At 39.2% G+C, this 21929-nt stretch overlaps 1 protein-coding gene across 2 annotated transcripts in view; it reads right to left on the bottom strand.

Annotated features, from left to right (window-relative positions):
• Window positions 1–21704, bottom strand: part of LOC130105581 (interleukin-6 receptor subunit beta) — a 35172-nt gene extending 13468 nt beyond the window's left edge. The window contains exons 1-5 of one of the 2 annotated variants that reach the window (XM_056271636.1): window positions 21619–21704; window positions 19771–19897; window positions 3447–3625; window positions 2329–2468; window positions 817–976 (exon numbers count right to left, since the gene is read on the bottom strand). In XM_056271636.1, the coding sequence (XP_056127611.1) occupies window positions 817–976; window positions 2329–2468; window positions 3447–3625; window positions 19771–19897; window positions 21619–21691 (679 nt within the window). In that variant the 5' untranslated portion in view covers window positions 21692–21704. The remainder of the gene's footprint in view (window positions 1–816; window positions 977–2328; window positions 2469–3446; window positions 3626–19770; window positions 19898–21618) is intronic. The other variant, XM_056271637.1, reaches the window with a different exon arrangement.
• Window positions 21705–21929: the final 225 nt, after the last annotated feature.

Here is a 21929-nt window from a genome sequence, read left to right as displayed (position 1 = left end):
CCTAGCCCTATCCCTGCCCCTTAACCTAACCCTACCCAAAACCTCCCTAAATCAGAGGGAAATAATAGGTGAACTTAAACTGATGTAGAAGCACCTAACCCTGGTCTTAAGCCTAAACTTGACATAAACTGTAAACTTGTCCCTCAAATCTGATTGGCTCCCACAAAGATGTTGATCCAGGATCATGTTGTACTTGGTGAACTCACGTTCACCGGCAAACAAAAGGGTTATGGTTAACTCAAACTCAAATTATTTTCATGTTTTATTCTACAACATAAAATACATCACAATTCCCCTTGTGATTTTTTTTAAAAGCTTTTACTTGTTTTGAAAAAGGCAGTTGCTACCAAGTGTCTAAATGAGACTGCAGAGTTTGTTGGTGAAATGAAACATCATCACACTAAACAGGTCAACTACTCTCCAGTCTGCTTTCACAGCCTCATTGTGTTTATAAATTGCGGTCTTGTAAACTCTCTTAACTCAGGTGAAATATAAGTGCTGTAGTGTGGTTCTTTTATAGCCTACGTTTAGCTTTTTACTTCTGCCGATTGAATTTAGGCTTCCGAAGTTCATTTGTGTTCATTTGTCAAGAGTATCATGATGAACAAAACATGTAAGAATCATAACCTTTCTCTTATTTTATACAATCATCCAAAAGCCAATGGAAAAATCCTATTGGGTCTCTGTTGTGGGACCAGTTGTGCTAACTTCTGGGTTGGCCTAACTTCTTTGTTGTTGTGCTAACTTCTGGGTAACTTGGCCTACAGAAATACGTCATCCCGGCAGCGCTCTCTGTCAGACCCATCCGAGTTTTACCTTTCTCCGCTGTGGTGGTGTCTATAGAGGTCCATGAGCTCCAGTGAACGCATGCTCGATTGTCCTGAGCTCTCAGTCTCACTGTGTACTTGGATCCAGGGTGTAAGTCACAGAGCTCCAGTGTCTCATTGGAATACGCTTGTATAGTCTGTGATCGAGTCTACAGGATCATAGGAGAGAGTTTCATTAACCACCAAATATAAGTCTAATCGGTAACGCTTACTTTTACAGTACAGTACTTACGTGTACTTACAGTGTACTTACCTAGAAAGTACTGGCTAATATAAGGTAAGTACATGGGTTAGGGGTAGGTTCAGGGTTAGTACCTAGTTATTACCCAGTTGTTATAATTACTATAATAAGTATATAGTAGGTACATGGGTAACAGGACTGTAAAAGGAAGCGTTACCGTCTAATCTTATATTTGGTGTAATCAAATAACATTTTTGTTAACCTTTGTGAAAAAGAAGTACACTTTATCATACTTTTAAAGACCAATCCACACAGACAATAGCCAAATTAAAGTATGTCACTTCTCAGACAATTCACAACCTGTCAAACGCCAATTCAACATGTTCAATCAGCGAAAACAAGCGCCGACCAATGGCAACAGATGCCGACAGGGGTAACAACACTGATCCGACAAAACCCTGACTGTTGGCGTCGGTTGGCGGGCGTCTGTTGTTGCAGTGTGAATTGGGCCTAAAATAGTACTTATTATGGAGATAATACTTTAAAAGAATATACAGTACATTGTATAAATTTTGTTCTTGTATTCTTGTATGTCATGCATTTAAATATATATTTTAATTGCATATATTTGTAATGATAAAGTTGCAGTTTAGTACATTAAAAATGTAAATTTAAAAATAATTTTAAATAACACTACAACTAAAATTATCATCTTTACATGTAATTTAGTATGGTAGTCAACACATCAAAATAAGTGTGCTCCTTTAAAGCATGACAAGTTTTTTGAATTATGATTTTAGATGTACTGTAAAGCTTTTACTTAGACATTATTGCAAAGTGCACTTTTTAAAAGTGTACTTAAGTGTATGCAATTGTACTCTTATTTCATTTGTAAATACATTTAAAAATATGCTTTAAAAATATATATTCAAATTTAAGATTTGAATCAATACAATTAAGTGCACTTATTCACAAAGAAACCACACACGTGACACTCTTAAAGGGAAACGTCAACCAAAAATGAAAATTATATCATTGTTTTCGCTCACTCTCTTTCTTCTGTGGAACACAAAAGGAGACTTTTTGAAAAAGTTTTTAGTGGAAATGCCCCATACAAGCAGTCATTACAGTGACTCATGCACTGTAATCTACATCTTCTGAAGTCTTTGTGCGCGAAATAGACCAAAATATGATTCATTATTATAATCAAGTAAGTTTGAGTTTGGGATGATATGAGGATAAGTAAATGATGACAGAATTTTCATTTTTAGGTGAACTATCACTCTTATATTTTTGCTCATTATAGACATATGTATAAACCTGGTCATGTGTTGTGAACTCCACTTGGAGCCGTATGTGTTTTTTCTCATCCTTGGGAAAGCTCTCAGTCAATCCCCAAACCACATGCAAACATCCAGCTGATGGCTTGAGATGTTTAATCTGTGGGGGAGGAAGTTTCACTGCAATAGAGAGAGAAAACATAAGTAAAATAGGAAAGAAAAAACTCTTTATTAACAGGTTTTTGTTTCCTGTGGTCAGAAATGCCCTTGGCACTGAACACAGGTGCAAAGAATGATGAATACTGACTGTAAACATCATAATTGATGGAAATTTGTCATTTGCATAATGCATTCTAATGACATTTTTTGAGACATGTGTCACCATCGTAAGAAAGGAATAAACAATGTGTGCATGTGTGCTTTTGTTCTCTTTATTCATTGCTTGTTGTTTGCGTTGTCACGACCAACCTTGACCTGTTACAATGGCAGAATAGAATACTAGCATACTGCTAATTGCGCTGTATGCCTAAAAAAAATTGCATATGAAATTGTGTGGATGACTGGATATGGATAATGAACATTTAATACATTAACATGCTAGATTTCAAGAATATACTGTATATAGTACACTATCATTGAAAAGTTTGGGGTCGGTAAAGCTGCATTTATTTGATTAAAATACAGTACAAACATGATATTGTGAAATATTATTAAATGTAAAAATAACTTTTCTATTTGAATATATTTTAAAATGTAATTTATTCCTGCGATGTCAAAATTGTGCTTCTTTACAATTCTGTGGAATCCGTGATACACATTGTTGTTTTTTTAGGACAGAAAGTTCAAAAGAACTTATTTGAAACTGATTTTTTTGTTATATTATAAATGTCTTTACTGTCACTTTTGATCAATTCAATGCATCCTTGCTGAAAAGTGTTCATTTCCTACTGACCCCAATCTTTTTACCAGTAGTGTAGGTTGTCTGGGTATTATATGCATAATGGAAGTTATTAGGCACAATATACACCCTAAATAGTACAGTAGTAAGTAGTAAGACTTGTATAGTGGTATGCTATGTCCAAAGTGTTCATACCTCCAGTTTCAAAGCTACAGTCGGCACAAAGATGGACATTAATGTTGTTTAGTGAAGTGTTGTACCTGACTCGAGACCGTTGAAGAAGTACAGCGGTGAGCGTATGGATCCAGTGTGTGTGTACGCCAGCACGTCCGCACGGAAACAGTGTAACGCTGAATTGATGGGCTGGATGGAGCAGTTAGACCCTCTGGTTTCACAGACACCCACACAATTGTAGCTTTCTTTGCTTTCACAATAGGTTCTGTGCAGAATAACACAAGAATATTCACACTTACATGCTTGCAAATTAAGAGCCAACTGTGTACTGGTGGTTTAAAGGGGTCTTGTGCTTTTTTACATGTTCAGCTTTCTTTAGTGTGTAATGTTGCTGTTTGAGCCTGAAAAATGTCTGCAAAGTTACAAAGCACAGAGTCTCTCCAGCGGGAGTTATTCTCTATATCAGTGTCAGTGTTTCTGAACTCCCTGAAACGCCTCCATTGTAGTCTTGAGTTTTCTACAAGCGGCAACCTCCCTGTCTCTCGCTTGAAACCAACACGGAAGTGAATTAAACTGCAATTCATCGACTGGCCGCTTGAGGCTGGAGGCAGAAGTGAGTTAAATCTGCATCTCCCCCATGTTAAAATGCCCAACTTTACAGCAGAAAAAAAACATGTGTACAGCCTGGAGCAAAAAGTGGTTTTGGTCTTTATAGCTTATTTTGCCCTTCATGACAACTGTGAGGGGGGTGAATTTTTTTACAACTCATCCGTTTAAATTATATTAAGCCTGCATAATTAAGGGCGTGGCCACTTGAGTGACAGGTGGATTGCGCTCGTTTGTCTGCTGTCTGTTAACGTCACTCTGAGCTTATTCCAGCAGCTGCTGTACTTGCCATCTCTGCCGTGTTTGTGCTTTTTTCGGGATTATTTCATACAATTTAATACACGCATTATACCTCCGCCCACGCCGTTGGATTCCGTCGTTATCGAGTATGGAGAGAACAACTAGCGCTGTATTTCCAGTTGTTTTCCTCGCATGCACTAACGTTAATGGATGTCTGACAATTTCCTTGCTAAAAAAAGTCTATAGATATAGAGACCATGCACATTGCACACTCATTAAATGCGGTACTGTTGCTCTCACGGAACAGATATGCTTATTTAACTTTTTATTGAAAGTACCATCAGATGAAATCCTGCAGGTGTCAGTGCTTTCTCTCCGTCCATGCAGTAACGTCAGATGCACACCCTTGAATGAGCGCGGATTTCTAGTGCATTTACTTGAACTTCTGAGGTAATATCTTTGGTTTAACCCATTTGAATAATTGAGAGGCGGCCAAAATCAGATTTTGAAATGGACTGAATAAAGCTCTTTACAAACTTGACGTGCGATGCCATACTGACTGACATGTATGCACATGAATCACTGTCAAACGCACAAGCTCAGAGCAATATTGTAAGTTACTGCATGATAATACATTTTTATAGCAGAATAATAATACATCACGATACACAGTCTCACTTTTAGTTACGTCTTTTAACTATTATAATATTTGGGCAAAAACATGAACTAAACTATTGGCTTTAATTCTTCAATCAGCTGCCACTTTAACGCGAGGCCAGTATAGCATTAGCACCTCAGCTCAGTAAGGCTAAAATCTTTCCGTGGCAGGGACAGCTGCCACCGAGACCTGTCACTCCACCCGTCACCGCTATTGGCAGCTGTCTCTCGACCTGTCACCGCTTTGTGCGCCTGCCACTCGACCTGTCACCGCTATGTGCGCCTGCCACTCGACCTGTCACCGCTTTGTGCGCCTGCCACTCGACCTGTCACCGCTATGTGCGCCTGCCACTCGACCTGTCACCGCTATGTGCGCCTGCCACTCGACCTGTCACCGCTATGTGCGCCTGCCACTCGACCTGTCACCGCTATGTGCGCCTGCCACTCGACCTGTCACGACTATACGCGCCTGTCCCGCGATCTGTCTCGGCTATACGCGCCTGTCCCGCGTCCTGTCTCGGCTATATGCGCCCGTCCCGCGTACTGTCTCGGCTATACGCGCCTGTCCCGCGTCCTGTCTCGGCTATATGCGCCCGTCCCGCGTCCTGTCTCGGCTATACGCGCCTGTCCCGCGTCCTGTCTCGGCTATACGCGCCTGTCCCGCGTCCTGTCACGGCTATATGCGCCTGTCCTGTGACCTGTCACGGCTATACACGCCTTTCCCGCGACCCGTCACCGCTATATGCGCCTGTCCCGCGTTCTGTCACGGCTATATGGGCCTGTCCCGCTCACCGTCAGGTCTAAACGAGCCTGTCCCGCGACCCGTCACGGCTTTATGCGCATGTCCCGTGACGGCTATACACGCCTTTCCCGCGACCGCTATATGCGCCTGTCCCGCGTTCTGTCACGGCTATATGGGCCTGTCCCGCTCCCCGTCAGGTCTATACGAGCCTGTCCCGTGACCCGTCACGGCTTTATGCGTATGTCCCGCGACCTGTCACGGCTATACGCGCCTGTCCTGCGACCCGTCACGGCTAAATGCACCTGTCACTTCACCCGTCACGGCTATACGAGCCTGTCACTCGACCCGTCACGTTTGAACGAGCCTGTCCCGCGACCCGTCACGGGCACGGCTATGGTGTCTTTTTGTCATCATATCTAACAATGTTTAGGCTAGATTTTTTTAAAACATCAATGTTAATGACAGTTAGGCTATTATATTGCATTAAAGAGGTCACATTTGTCTAAAATACACAGTGATGTAGTTGCTTTGCAACCGAGTTATAACAGTAACCTAAAATGCTGCAAAAAAAAAAATGCAATAGGCCTATATGTATAAATACAAAGAATGTTTATTAGTTTTTCACTTACAATTTCTTGTAATAAAACTTCAAAATAGTCCCCTATTGAAATTTGCATGCGTATAAGAAATATTTTATTTACATACATTTTTATAAATATATTTGTAAATATATATAAACATGTATTTAAATTAATATTTCAATAACAATCTTTAAATAAATATGGCTCTTCTTTACAAAAACATAAACAGGGCATGAAACAGATTTTGCAGAGGGCCTCCCCTGCTCTTGGACCAAAAGCACAGTTGCTCAGTTGTAGCCGACCTCCCTTATCACACAGACGGTTATGCCTTCAAAACCATGGTGGATTTGATTGTTTCACCCTTTAAAAGAAAAATAGGACAGGGGTATAAGTTTTTTGTAAATGTTTTAAGGAGGAAAACAACAACAACAGTAAAATAAAGACGTACTCCAAAGCAAAGTTTGACTGTAAAGCCATTTCTGCCTGGAACCTGTGAAAGCCCTCAGTCTTGTGCAGAATTAACAGTGTTAGCTTTAAAAGACAAGAATATACAGTTATGAAAGGTACATGTACAGTGCATTTAATGCTATTGTCAATGTACTGTATCAAAGCGTCTGTTTATGTACCTCAGGGGTCAAAACATCAAGAATGTAGGTTGTGTTTTCCAGGGAGTCTCTGGGCAATTGTGTTACTGTGTATAATCTTTCAATTATCCTCTCAGTCTGTAGAAAAAAATTTGTTAAAGTTGTACTTATTAACATTTATATGCTTTAAAAATGTATTACGATTTATAAAGTAACCTTGTAAATGTTTCTACAGAATATCTACATTGCTAGTATACGGATGTGATGAAATGTGAGATGTTCAAATAGTCCGACATATTTTCTTATGCATCTGTATACAGTCTTATATTCTTGGTTCAAAATAAATAAACAAACACAAGCTTATTTTTACTATATAAATTGTTAAACAAGGCAACAATATGAAATTTTACCTGTTCTTCATCAAAAAAACAAAGCTTTTCACTGAGCTTCATCTTGAGCTTTGGAGAAAATGTTGGATGTTTAAATAAAAACATCCTGTTGGATCGGATTGTGTCAGTTCTCAGGCCTTCGTGTAAATTCTGGAATGTTATATAGTTACAGAAGTTAGACAAGTGTAAGACATATATATATGTGTCTGTGTGTGTGTGTGTTTATTAATCTACATTTATAGTGCCCCTCAACAAGCTCTAACAGATTACATTGCTATACATTATGTAATCTCATGAATGCCATTACAAAAGTGAAATGTAAATGAGAGACTATCTCTTTGTAAATAACAATACTCAAAATGATACAGCTAGGATATAAGTAGTAAAATGGTGTGCTTAGTAATTTTTAATATTTACCAAGATCTCTTGATCCTCTATTACAATGTCAACCAACCAGCCCTGCTTCAAGAGTGCCCATGTTCTGTAAAATCAAAGTAGCATTAAAACATGTATTGTAATTTATTATGCAAAAGATATAATTTAAGGAATAACATACTTCTCGAAGGTATGCACATGGTTAGTGTTACATCCACAGCTAAATGATGTTTCTGCTGTGACCGCTTCAAGACTGATGCCAGCGCAGTCAGCATGCAGCCATTTTTGGCAAAGGTCACACTGAATCCAGCCCAGTGACTTGATTTGTGGGTGCATCACTCTGCAGACAGTTAAATGATAACAATGAGTAACTGCTTAATCAAAACAGTAGACTACATGGAAATGAAATAGTCATTACATACTTTGATCGATATTTTTGGTAAATGCAGACATCAACATCCTGGGCCATACAGCTGTTTTGTGTTGCACTCTGGACTGCTTTAACCTCAGGTGGAAAGTCCTAAAAAAATGTTTCATGTTAAGCTTTGCAAACCCTGTAAACTGTAAACCTTGTTTTAAATTCCCAGCAATACCTCTGGTTGCAGATTTTTCACCATGCACGAGGCATGGTAAAGACGAAGGTATCCCATCTGCTCATTGTGCAGAATTTCCTGGCACATTTTAATATTTTTAGCTTCCATCTCTGCCATCTACTCCAAAAATGATTTAACAGTATCAGTTAGTTACATAAAAAATATATATATTTAAAAACATATTTAAAAAAAAATCAACATAATACATTTATTTAAAAACAGTTAACTCACTGTGCATACGAAAACACCACAGTTCCTTCCATCATCTCTGTTCCATTGCTTTGGACTGGACACAGTCCAATCTTCTAAGGATGCAATATTTCTAAAAGCATCTCTGAAATTGTTTAAAATATTTTGCTAATTTATTATTTATAAATCATTATGTATTGGGCACAATTTGTAATTACATGAAATAGGGTGTAAAAAGAATTACAGTATAAATGTCTTACTTCAGAATTTCCATGTCAAGGTCGGATATTGTCAGATATTGACTTGTGTTGTCATAAAGTCTAATGTTTTTTGTAGTCATGTCATAAACCTGTTAAGTAAAAATAACAGTAACATCTTTTGCATATGAAAAAGCAGTGGCTACTGCAATATGAAATGGTGGTCCAGTTTAAAGCAGCCTGAAGCTGGAAAAATGGGGAAAGAAAAGGAAAAAACAACAACTAGTAATATTTTTATAGTATTAGTATATCATTTGTTTTTACCCAAAGAATGAAGTGGCATCCCATCTCTGGGTTATCTCCAGGTCCAACAATCCTTGGAAAAAGAATTTTCTGGAGATCTGAAGCATTCTAAAATGAAGCAAACTGGAAACATTAACTTCTGAGACATTTATGACACTATTATGTGTCTTGATGCTTATGCTGAAAAAATATGTGCATTTTGTACTGCACATTTTGTAAATACCCCAAGAACTTTCAAGTGCACATCTGACACTGTTGCATTACTCTGCCAATCTCTGTGCCAGAGAATGAACGTGTCTGTGTTCAGGGCCACAACCTGAAAGCCAAAATCACAGGTTTTAGTCTTTATATAACAAACTATAAATGTCACAGGTAAGTCATAGGTTCTGTTTGAATAACTTACATCTTTAGTCTCTTCCGCAATTTGAGCAATGCGGCAATTGACAGCCTTTCAACAACAACAAAAAAGTTTTTTTGTTATATAAACATATACAGTATGGGGTGATGCACATACATATTAAATGTATGGATAAGACAACTTTTATAATGCTTTATAGCATTCCATACTTACATTATCAGTTAGCCACGGCATTGCTATACTGCTTGTGTCACTCAACAGATGAGGGGGAAGAACAGATTTAAGGTCTCTCAGATATAAAATGGCAAATCGAGAAATCCTGGCAATGACATCATCTTCTTTCCTCTTTACAGCGTACAGTTTGGAGATTGTCTCCTAATGATGAAAAAGTACAGCAAATTACTATTAACAGTACATGTTGATAGTACTGTTAAATTTCTTATTGTTGTTCATGGTTGTTAGTGGTGTGAAAATTCCAATGTTGTTACCTTGTGCATCTGCTCAATGGGGAACATTGCCACAGAAAACTTCTTCCCCTCCTCAGGCATACTGTCAACTTTTGCTGGGCCATGTGGATCTCTGCCCTGTTCTTCTGTTGGTCGTGTGTTTGTTTCTGCAATTATTTATGATTGCATTACTCCTCAGTAAATATTATAGATTCGCTATAATGAAAATGTGTAACCGCACATATTACTTCAAATTTCACATCATTACCTTTTTGGCCACACATCAGTTTGCCCTGTAGTCCTAGGTATATATTTTCCTCTGTACGTTTCTGCATTTCTTTCAAAAATGCAGAGTTTTTCCTGGTATTGTGTAGATGGAAGTACAGGCGTAATGAAAACATATAGTGGGTATCTCTCATCTGACACAATGAATACCGGCTTGAGGACAGCTCCCTATTCACTTGTTCAGCTTCTGAGGTGTTGATAAGAGAAGCCAGTTCAGGGATTATTTTCAGACTCCGCAATTTCTCCGCTGGTCGTTTTTGGTTCTTTTGGTGGAACCTATCGTAAAAGGAGAAGCGGTCTGATGTTCCACTTTCTGGATGAGGTTGTAAGAAATTGTCCATTGTTGATGGTTCTGGGTTGAGTCTTGCTTTCATCTTGATATTGTTGACCCAGTCAGGATGTACCCTCAATTTCCCAGCAGATGCCAATGATATATTTTCCTCTGTTGGCTCACACACCCTCCCATCATGTGGCTTGAAAAATCGCTGCTGTGTGCGATTGTTGACATGTCTGGCAACACGTCCAGCAATGTCACATATGTACACAGTAGGAGGGTGTTTGAAACTCAACAAGGCATCCCCATGGTCCCGAGCGGACTCCTGCCACCATAAAGGCGATGCATAGTAGACCACTCCATGGGTGCATCCCATGTGTAAAACTCCACCTGTATTACAACAAATATTTACAGAACAGCGTAGGTGAGTTTAACCAAAAAGATATTGTATCACAAAAGAAAATTTCTAATATATTGTTCCCTTCTATAAATTATATACATGCCAAAGAGTAACAAAACCCATCTTACCTCCAGCTTTTTTGAGTTTCACAAACATTTTAGGATAAACATGCTTATAAAGGAGAAGCTCCTCAAGCCTGTTTATCATGTCAGTGATTGATCCACTGGCAGACACTCCGAGGACATTGCAGGCTTCAATCAGTTTATCCTTTTTTGGCTGATCAAATGAAAATTTACATTAAAACATTATTAGCAATGCAAAATTATAGATAATGTGTTGCATGTTAATGTGAATGTAAGAAAATCATGTACAATGCACTTTACCAATTTTGCATCGAGAACTTGTAAAATCTGGTCCTCGTCGATGTCCTTTGCAACACGACTGCTGCTGGCCCTGTCACTGTGGGATAGCCCTTTGAATACCTCAGTTTTCGGTAGGGTATCACTGGTGCGTGTATGTTGCCCCATCCATGGAGCAAAGCCAGAGTAGGACAATGAGGTTTGAAATGGATTGCCAGATGCATCTAAAGAATGAAATTTGTAAGGTTCATTCTGTCATGTATGTAATTGAAGTACAATAAAAATGCATGGCTTCAACCATATTGTGAAACAATACAGAATTTTAACTTAAAGAATTATACAGAAATTGAACTTAAGTACAATTAGTATAAATTCATATTAAGAGAAATAAGATTAATAATGTTGCAAAATTTACAGAGCACGTAACGTATTAACATATTATGCCTACCATCACAGAATCCGGTGGCTATAATTTCCTTCTCCAGGTTATCCCATCTTGCTGCCACGTTAACTTCCGTGTCCTGGGGTGTGATATTATGTTTCTCCGGACGTTTTAGGAGATGGACTGGTAGTTGTGAAAAAAAGGAAAGTGACAATGAGCTTGTGAATGTGGGATAAATTATGCTAGAAGTTTTGAAATGCATTTTAAATCAACTCTCACCTGGCAATTCAAAAGCAACTTTCCAGTTCGCGTCAGCAATGACGACAGATGGGTGGTGTCCACAGCGGTAACAAAAATAGTTGTATGAATACTTTTTGAGAGCACAGAAGTGATAGAAAGCCTTCCTTAGGGAGTTGTATGGCACTTTAGTCCCAGAATGGGACTCTATTGTGCGCAACATCCGTCCAACAGCAATGTGATTCTGCAAAGAATAAAAAAGACTGTTTTAAAACATGTTGTTAATATTTTAGTATGTGCTTAATTTAGTAAAAACACGTCCCACAGTTGTAACAATCCAATTGGACGAACTCACCGAAAGACCGGTTGTCAGAAGAGAACATAATGGTATGGAAAGAAAGATCTTGTTATTGTAGTTGTGAAATCCAGAATTGTAATCCTGAAAACGAATTACGTTTTTGCAAACTGGGCACTCCTTTCCATAGACTGAAATACCTACATGAAAACACATCAACACATTTATTGGCATTTCACTTTTTATATATGCATAATTCATATAAGTGCCTTAAGTGTAAAAATTTTAAAGAATGCCCTACCTTTGTTCTGCGAAAACATCCCATAGACCGTTGCTTGTGTTGTTATGACAAAAGCATTGTTCAGTTCAGGAGGACACGGCCCTGGACAGTAAGGACAATTTGCCTCTGCAGGCTCAAATTTCTCTGGAATGCGCTTCTCTGTCTTTGTTAAATCAAGTGGAAGATCCTCTGGGATTCTCTTGGAATTCCACAAGTAGTTGGTCATAATGATCACACTACTATGCGTGTATTCTGGCTGATAATGCATACCCAGATTTCCACTGACCATTTCCTCAATATCTTCGATATCCTCGTTTGAGGTATCCACTGCATTTTTGGCCAGGTGTGGATGCTCTTGGAACAGCCACCACATAGACAAGTATCTATGTACACAGCTGATTCTGTTTTTTGATCCTATACACTTGCAGTGCCATTTACCTGATTTGGTATCGAACGTTGAAATTGTCCTTCCAAACCTACACCAGTTGTCCTTCTCACCAGTGTACACTGAGAAGAAGATGTATCTACCAGAGAGACTGTGTTCCCCCCAGAAAATTGGAAACACACAGTCGACTTCCTCTGAGTAGGCATGTTGGTAGAGTGCCAAACATTCTTCTTGCCTGGATGTTGAGATGAGTCCTTTTTCCACCATCTCATTTACAGACTCATTTTTCAGTGCTGGTGGTGGAATATATGCCTGGGCTTTTCTGGTCCTCTCTAGGTGGTAGCATTCTTTACCAGGGTTTCCACTTTGGGCAGCAATGCTCATAAAGTCCCTGCATTCATCCACTTCACAATCATACAGCCGTCCTGGTAAACACTTCTGTACATGTATAGGAAGTCTAATGCCATGGGAATGTTTTGTTGTCACATAGAGTCCATTTTTGGGGTCAATACACATCATGGGTTCTTGTCCATCGTGCTGCTCTTTTTCATGACGTCTCAAGTTTGAGGTGGTGCTGAAATGAATCCCACATATATGGCACACCCTGGTTCCTTGTTGGACTTGGTCAGTTCCAACAGTAGGCACAGAAGGTTTTTCCACATCTGAGAAAAATAAGACAAATTCCATTTTGATCATAATTTCAGTTATAAACCACTGTTGTATCTCTACTTCTGTTTGGTTTAAATTTCTCAGTGTACTCACCAGAAGGTGTTGCTGTCACAATCAGACCTGTTATGGCAAAGAAAAGGAATACATTTGACAGATGTAGTGTAACTTTTAAACTTGTCAAAGATACAAAGAGTATGATTTTAATTGTTTACATTGACCTACCATGATTTTGTAAGTGGGATTTGAAATCTCCAGATCTATTTATTATTTTGGCACACTTAGGACAATGCCAGTGGCTCCTTTTACCACTTTTACGATCTGGACAGTGACATGGTATGGTGAACTTGCCTATAAGACAATAGGACTTTTTGTAATCAATGTTTCAGTACATAAATTCTACATATTTAATAGATTTTTAATATTTGCAAGATTTAATTCTCAAGATATTACTCACTTGTGTCACCCTCTTTAAAGTGTATAGCAAATCTCAGATGCTTTATAGAAAAATGATTTTTAGATGCTGTAACTAAAGAAGAGCAGTAACAACAATCCTGATCACCTCCAAGCTCCAAAAAGTCTTCTTTGTTGAGAAACTCAAATACCCTTCCTGTCAAATAAAAACAGAAGACATGTTGAGAGAGAGAGAGAGAGAGAGAGAGAGAGAGAGAGAGAGAGAGAGAGAGAGAGAGAGAGAGAGAGAGAGAGAGAGAGAGAGAGAGAGAGAGAGAGAGAGAGAGAGAGAGAGAGAGATGTGCATAGAGCATATGATTAATCCAATTATGTAATTGGAAAATAAAAGTCTAATAATGAAGTTCACATCCATTTATACTTCGTTGCCAAAGATATACACAAGACAACAATAGAGCAAATAGCTATATCAATATTGCTACATTTGTTAGAAAAATTGTCCTATGCATAGAAAAAATATAAATACATAAATAAATAATCTTAAATCAATCATGATCAATAATGAAACTTCAGCGTCACGCAATTTACTTTTTTACGAAAACAAAGAATCAGGCTATTAATTAATTGTATTAGGTAGCCTACATCGCACGTGTGGAGGTTTCATAATCTGTACGAACTGATCGGATCAATTATCTGCTCAATATGACTAGTTGTTGAATTTATAGCCTAATAGATAATCTCTGTTAAGGGAATAGATTTTTCACTAAATATTTATTAGCTACAACTGTGGCATGTTTTAGCTATAGTTTCTAACTGTGTAGGTTGTCGTTTTTCATAACAAATGCTATAGATACAAAAGAAATAAAAAAGGAACATTGGCCTAAGCATAGGCCTAATAAGGAGCCATCAGTCTTACTTGTAATTAAATTCTTATTGTAACAAATGCTAAAGTTAAACAATGACAAGATGTAAGATGTTACTTTGAAGGCCAAGCACAAGAAAAAGAAAAAAAAGTTTTTTTTTTTTAACTTGTGCTTGGCCTTCAAAGTAACCTCTTACATCTTGTCGTTGTTTAACTTTAGCTCCCCCTCCCCCCCACCCCCCACACACACACCCACCCACCCCTCCCCCACGGTCAAATCCAAACTACCGAAAAAAAACAACCAACCCCCCCTCCCCCTCCCCCTCCCCCAGGCACTAAACCATCATTACTTGAACCGTGGATTTCACAAAACACAAAAAAAATGTCACAAAAAAAAATGTCACATCTCATCACCTCATACACAACATGACAGCCCTGCCTACACTATAAATACAACGCCATATGCAAAAGAAACACAGCGTTCGTAGAGCTATGCACGAACTTAAGTTAAAAATGGTATCTGCTGATACAAACATTGGTCCGACGGTAATCGTGTCCATGGCCAAAAATAGTCGCGGTAGGACATAAATAAATCGAACAGATACAGAACAGATAACGTCAAAGTCAAGACGTTGAAAGCACGAATTTCATTTTGGAACTAACATATTTTCAACCATGACGGGACGTGTTTTTGTGACTTGTGCATTGTAAGACCTTTAAGACATCTTAATAATCAAGTATCAAGACCTTTTTACATTAACAAATGGATCTGCGGACACCCGTAAAAGAATTATCAAAATAAAATGCAAAACAAATAATCAAATGTTATGACTTTGCTTACCTTCCATAATTGAGTCAAACAAGTGTCGATACCTATCAAAGAAAATTATAGGCCTATATTCAGTGCCAATGCGAAAGAGATTGACATAAATATTTTTTTTTTATTAAACATAGCCTACATCAAACTTTATTTTATAAAAGATAAATCATGCAAATCTATGGTTACACCAGAACAAATTTGTACTTACGCTGATGATACTCCTGCATGTATGATCCTTGAAGTTGATCATCATCGCTGCCTCCGTCATTGGTGTCGATTTTGGACCAATCAAATTAAACTGGTCAACGCACTTAGACCAATCAAATAGCTAGCTTTCAGGGTACTCGAGGTTAAAAAAGGTAAAGGTACATTTTGGAGGAAGGGTGACGGCACCTGACGGCTGGTGTGAATAGGCCTATGCTATACGTTTACAGCAAGTTTGAAAATCCCATTACACCCCACAACACCCCCACTCCTCATTCACTATGACAAATGCATATCATCTGCTTGAACAGCTTGAACTTCAAACAAATTGGTGTTGAGCTCGCAGCCTCGCACACTGTCTGTAATCTGTGCAAATGACCGAGCATGGACCTCCTAACATCACTCTTATCCCCTTTCCACTGAACCTTCAACAGTTTGTCTGAATAGACTTTCTTTGTTACCGTGACGTAAATTTACTCATTGATTTTCGCGCACACAGCCTTCACGTTAGCCCGGTTCCTGTTCATTCGGGCTAAGGTAGTGCGCACGCACTGTAAATCTCTTGGGTAGGATTTGGGGTGTGGAGTGCGTGCGTATTACACGCCAAAAAGTGCGTATCATATGCACGCGAAAACTGCGTATCATTTACACGCAAAAACTGCGTATCATACGCAAAAACTATTTTTGGCTTATAAATGGCACGAGAAATTAAATTCGTGGTATAGATACGCACTTTCATAGTGCAACATTAGTGCAAGTTTACCTTAAGATAGCATGCAGTGAGGTAGCCGAGACAGGACGCGGGACAGGCGCGTATAGCCGTGAGGTCGCGGGACAGGCGCGTATAGCCGTGACAGAGCGCGGGACAGGCGCGTATAGCCGAGACAGGACGCGGGACAGGCGCGTATAGCCGTGACAGTGCGCGGGACTGGCGCGTATAGCCGAGACAGACGCGGGACAGGCGCGTATAGCCGTGACAGGTCGCGAAACAGGCGCAGTTAACCGTGACGGGTCGCGGGACAGCCGCGTATAGCCGTGACAGGCGCTTATAGCGGTGGCGGTTAGCGGGACAGGCGTGCATAGCTGTGACAGGTTGAGTGGCAGGCGCACATAGCTGTGACAGGTCGAGTGGCAGGCGCACATAGCGGTGACAGGTCGAGTGGCAGGCGCACATAGCGGTGACAGGTCGAGTGGCAGGCGCACATAGCGGTGACAGGTCGAGTGGCAGGCGCACATAGCGGTGACAGGTCGAGAGACAGCTGCCAATAGCGGTGACGGGTGGAGTGACAGGTCTCGGTGGCAGCTGTCCCTGCCACGGAAAGATTTTACTCCCTCTCCCTCAGCTCCACCTACGTCCTGCCTTTTTGCCCATTTTCTGTTATCCGGTAGTGACGAAAGGTGACGCGCTGCCAAGATGGCGACGGCTGGCCCCGCCCACTTTAGGCTTCAAAAACGCTCTTCAGAAACCTACGGGTGACGTCACGGACACTACGTCCATATTTTTTTACAGTCTATGGTTTTTTTCCAGGAATGAACACGTCTCAATATTCCTCATTTAAATAATTCCCACCCACGGCAAATGCAAAATAAAGGGGCGGAGCCTGGTTGAGTTGCAGTAAGGTAAGGGTAAGTAAAGGCCTGTTCACACCGGGACGAATTTCGCGCGCGATATTCGCCAACGTTTAACGCCTCGTGACTAAACAAAGGGCGCCAATGTGAGTGTGCACACCGACGCGAAAAACGCCACGCGTAAAAGCGTCATTTTTTTTTAAAAAACGCCTCGGGTTCGTTTTTTTAGTTTGACGCGCCGCGTCAAAAACTATCCGACCAATGAGATTGGCGCTTTTGCTCACGTGTCTGGAGCTTCTGAAGTTACAGTAAAACACAACTTGGGGGCGCTCAAACACAAAACGGTCTTGCCGAGCACACATACGTAACGGCGAAGAAGATATACGCCAAGTAGCGTCTACACTGCCGGGAAGAAATAAGACGAGGAAGATGCAAGGCAAGATGAATGTAGAGCTGCTGGTCTCGTTGGTGTCGGAACAAAGAACTATATGACAAACGCGACAGCGACTATATCTAAATCTTAATAAAAGAGAATGTTATTGAGTGGTATTGCAGAGCAAATGGGCGCCATCTAATGTCAGGGAATGAATTTGCATGTCCACTCGGCTCATCGTCAGCGAAAATCGCTTGGGTGTGAACACAAAAAACGCGTTGATAAACGCTGGCGAATAACGCGCGCCGATATTCGTCCCGGTGTGTACGAGCCTTTACGGTGACATTTCCGAAACAGGCTCGAAGTGGTTGAGCAATCACAACTCACTCATCCAGCCGACCAATCAGAGCACAGTGTGCTTTTCAGAAGGAGGGGCTTCATAGAGACTGGAACTAAACTGAACGTTACTGACAGACTGGGAAAGAGGTCCTGCAAAAGTTTAAAATATGTGACAAACAATGTGTTTTTGAAAACTCAATCATGAAAACTTATTCTAGTAGAGCGCAAAACAAAATCAAGACTTTGTAAAAGGGCCTAATAGATCCTCTTTAAAAAACAACAACCCAGAAATCAAAACACTGATCTGAAGAACCTGTAATGAAACACCAAGAACTTGTTTCATCTATATAGGAAGTAAAGAAAACTGTACAGCAAATAAAAGTGCTTTTAAAACCATTGCAATGCGTAAATATAAAAACAGAACTTGTGTTTGGCAACTTAAACCGATTGTTTCTTTTATCATTTTTCTATCCACTCAAAACAACACTGACAGATCCTTAACCACGATCATTAACCACTTTCAAATCAAGATAACAAGTTTGTAAAGCCCCTAAAAATCCTAAAAAGCATGTGTATTCATGTATATGTAAATTAATTTCAAAAGAAAAAACGAATTAAATGTGAAGGGACTTTTTTTAACGCATGACACTTGAATAAAGGATCTTTAACACGTTTCATGAAACATTAATGATCAGTTTCGATGATCGGCACAAATTTCCATATTGGTTGACAGTAGTGACGCCAATCAAAACCAGCAAGAGCATGTGATAAGAAATCTGAGTACTGTGGTGGTACTATGGTATCAGATGTTAAAGTGACAGTTCACCCAAAATGTTCTCTCATCATTTACTCGCCCTCAAGCGTTTCAAACCTGTATGAATTTCTTTCTTCTGCTGAACACAAAGGAAGATGTATTGATGAATGTTGGTAATAGGGCTGTCACTTTTAAGAAAAATCGAATTCGAACGGATATCAAATATCAAGTAAATGTATTCGAATATCTACGAGCCGTTCTGTGAGTTATCTTCCATTTTCAAAACAGGATGGCTATTGGCTATTATTCGCTGGATTTGGTCATGGGCCTACGCTACAATGCGTTTAGAGCGCCCGCTACTGGATGAGATGGCAAACAATAAAATAAAAAACAAACGGTCTAATCATAGACTGTAAAAAATGCGCTACACATGGCACTTTAAAAACCGGATAGTTTATTTATAGTTCGATTACGGATATTTCACGTCATGTTCGAATGAATATTCGAATATCGAATAAAAAGTGACAGCCCTAGTTGGTAACCGAACAGAAGCCCCATTGACTTCCATAATATTTTATTCTATACTATGGAAGTCAATAGTGCCCATCAACTGTTTGGTTAGCCATATTCTTCAAAATATCTTCTTTTGTGTTCAGCAGAAGAAAGAAATTCATACAGGTTTGGAACAACCTAAGTAAATGAGAACAGAATTTTCATTTTTTTTTTTTGGTGAACTGTCACTTTAATACAAAAATACTTGCAATGTCATGCTGCTCAATGATTTCATATACTTCAGAGAGATGTGTATGAACAGATGCCCACAAATGAACTGAAGCAACGTTGTAAAGAAGAGCGGGCCAAAATTCCTCCAGAACAATGTGAGAGATAAGGCAGTCATATAGAAAATGATTACTGCTAAAAGTGGCTCTACAAGCAACTGAATAGGGTGTACTTAGATTATCACATATGGCTTCTCCATTTTGGCTTTTATTTTTGTTAAATAAATAATGACACAGTGTAATATGTCATGTGTTGTTGTATTTACCTCATTTGCTGCTAACGACCGGATGATATTTTATTATATCCTGGTACGTAAAACCATAAAATTCAAAAGAGTGTACTTTCTTTTTCACATGTATATCATGATATTAATGAGTTACCTTAAGGTACTTTAACAATACCATGTTACTGATGGTGCGACCAGTCCATAAACATGCTACATTTTAGATCGTTTTGTTAGTGTGAAATGTCTTACTTGTTAATCTGCAGTCTGTATCTGCTGGCGTTCAGGTGGTGGTCGCTCGTTTCCCAATAACAGGTGATGCTGATGTACTGCAGAATCACACACTGTGTGATGGACAGTGTCAAAGAAGCTGCTGCTGCTGAGAGAGTTAGCACATGTTTAATGGTGTTTCTAAACACAAAGAAAGTGTCTCTGGGCTTATTGCATAAAATAACAACATATAAAACATGTGACAACTTGCCTCACCCTGGCATCATGACAAGTAAATACCCTTGGACCTGAGAATATAGTTCAAAATCTTTCCATTAAAATCTTTTTTTCATATTTATTGAGCATGTGTGTAATTGGATCTTTTGGTTGAAAGTTTATAGCTACTGGGATTGAGCCCTCAGTGTGACAACTAGCCCCGGTCCGCCCAATATAACTCATTTTGACACAAAAATAGCAGGTGTGCAACAACAACATACAGCCGGTGAGCATCAACCCCTGCAGCAGTGTGTGTGTGTGTGTGTGTGTGTGTGTGTGTGTGTGTGTGTGTGTGTGTGTGTGTGTGTGTGTGTGTGTGTGTGTGTGTGTGTGTGTGTGTGTGTGTGTGTGTGTGTGTGTGTGTGTGTGTGTGTGTGTGTGTGTGTGTGAACTGAACTCAAAACAACCAGCCGTACAGATCAGGTTTCAGATAAAGGGCAAGAAATAATCCAGTGCTGGGAATCACAAAGAAACTCTGAGCTGGACACACACACACTGAATGATGTCACAACACAACCACAAACATGTGCTTCATTTTAACTGCCGTTTTGCAACATTGTTGTGGGTATTGGTAACGGTGGCCCAATACTTGTAATAGTGTGAATGAAAAAACATTGTGCCACAATGCATTGTTTCTTTCTCTTTCTACACAGTTCAGTCAAATGCATTATGCAAAATGTTTAATTACTGATTCAGCTGAAATATTATATTTTTTAATATTACTTTGATATTAGGTGTACTTCTGAAGAACATACAAAACTATCAAATATAATCCTTATATTGTATTAATAAGAAGTAATCATTGCAACATGTTCATTGTGTCTGCTTAACTAAATAGGCTACATGATGTTAAATAACCACATAACTTGAATTATCTATGATTATATATTACTGCCATATGGACTTAACTTTGACACTCATCTCTGACTGATAGCAACATTGAAACGTGATTTGTTTTTGTGAACCTCGCGTCGTGTGAAAAGCACTGTACAAATAAACTTGAATTGAATACCAAAAGATCACAATTACAGCTTTTTAAGAATGCTTACAAATATACAATATGGCGGCGTTTGATGTATTGCATCAGGTTTGAGACATGTGAGAACCATGGTGTTATTGACGTCCAACCAGCACCATATTTGCATATAGCTTTGAAAGATCTTTAGCGAATAAAAATGTAAATACCGGTCTGTTCTTCAATCAAAACTTGCGTATGAATAACAAAAGTCATATGAACTATACTGTTATGGTGTTTTTCAGTCACTATATGAAAAGTCATTGTATTAAAAAAAAAAAAAAAAAAGCCATGTGACGATTCTACAGAAATTCTGTTGTTTTCTACTGAAAAAAGAAAGCGTACAAAACTGGAAGAGGATGAAACTGAATTTTTTGGGTGCCTATTCATTCACTTACTGAGAACTTGGGACTGCCACCACGGTAAACTGTGGTTAAACAACTAACTCGAGCACATCAGAGACAGTTCATCCCCTTAACCGGTCAATTACTACACGAGCCCAGATCTTTAACTATTACACTAACCCTTTGACACGGCCAAGACGCTCATTTTAACTTGGTAGAAAGTAAATTTACATTTATTATTATAAAAACTCTAACCTGTGTCCAAGAACTTGTTCATTACGTACATCCAGAGCAGGAGTCCAGCTTGAGAAGGCTTCCGTTGGCTCATTTCTGACGCGAAGACTGTCCACTGCTGTAAAAGATAGATCACGATAGCCTATCTCAGCTGATGAGCGGAATGTGATGGATTCATAAATCAAGTAAACAGAGGCTCGATCAGAGCCAAACTCTTGCGCAATTTCCCACATTAAATCAGCACACTGTGTGTCTGTGTCCAATCACTGGATGTATGGTTTCAGAAAAGTACGGTAGCCTATATGTTTATAAAAAAAAAGGAAAATAAAAAT

The sequence above is a fragment of the Rhinichthys klamathensis genome, unplaced genomic scaffold (genome assembly GCF_029890125.1).
Source record: "Rhinichthys klamathensis goyatoka isolate OS25496 unplaced genomic scaffold, OSU_Roscu_1.1 h1tg000323l_1, whole genome shotgun sequence".
NCBI classification, from domain to species: Eukaryota; Metazoa; Chordata; class Actinopteri; order Cypriniformes; family Leuciscidae; genus Rhinichthys; species Rhinichthys klamathensis.
Note: the sequence above shows the minus strand (reverse complement) of the source record. Positions and strands in the feature narration are given on the sequence as shown.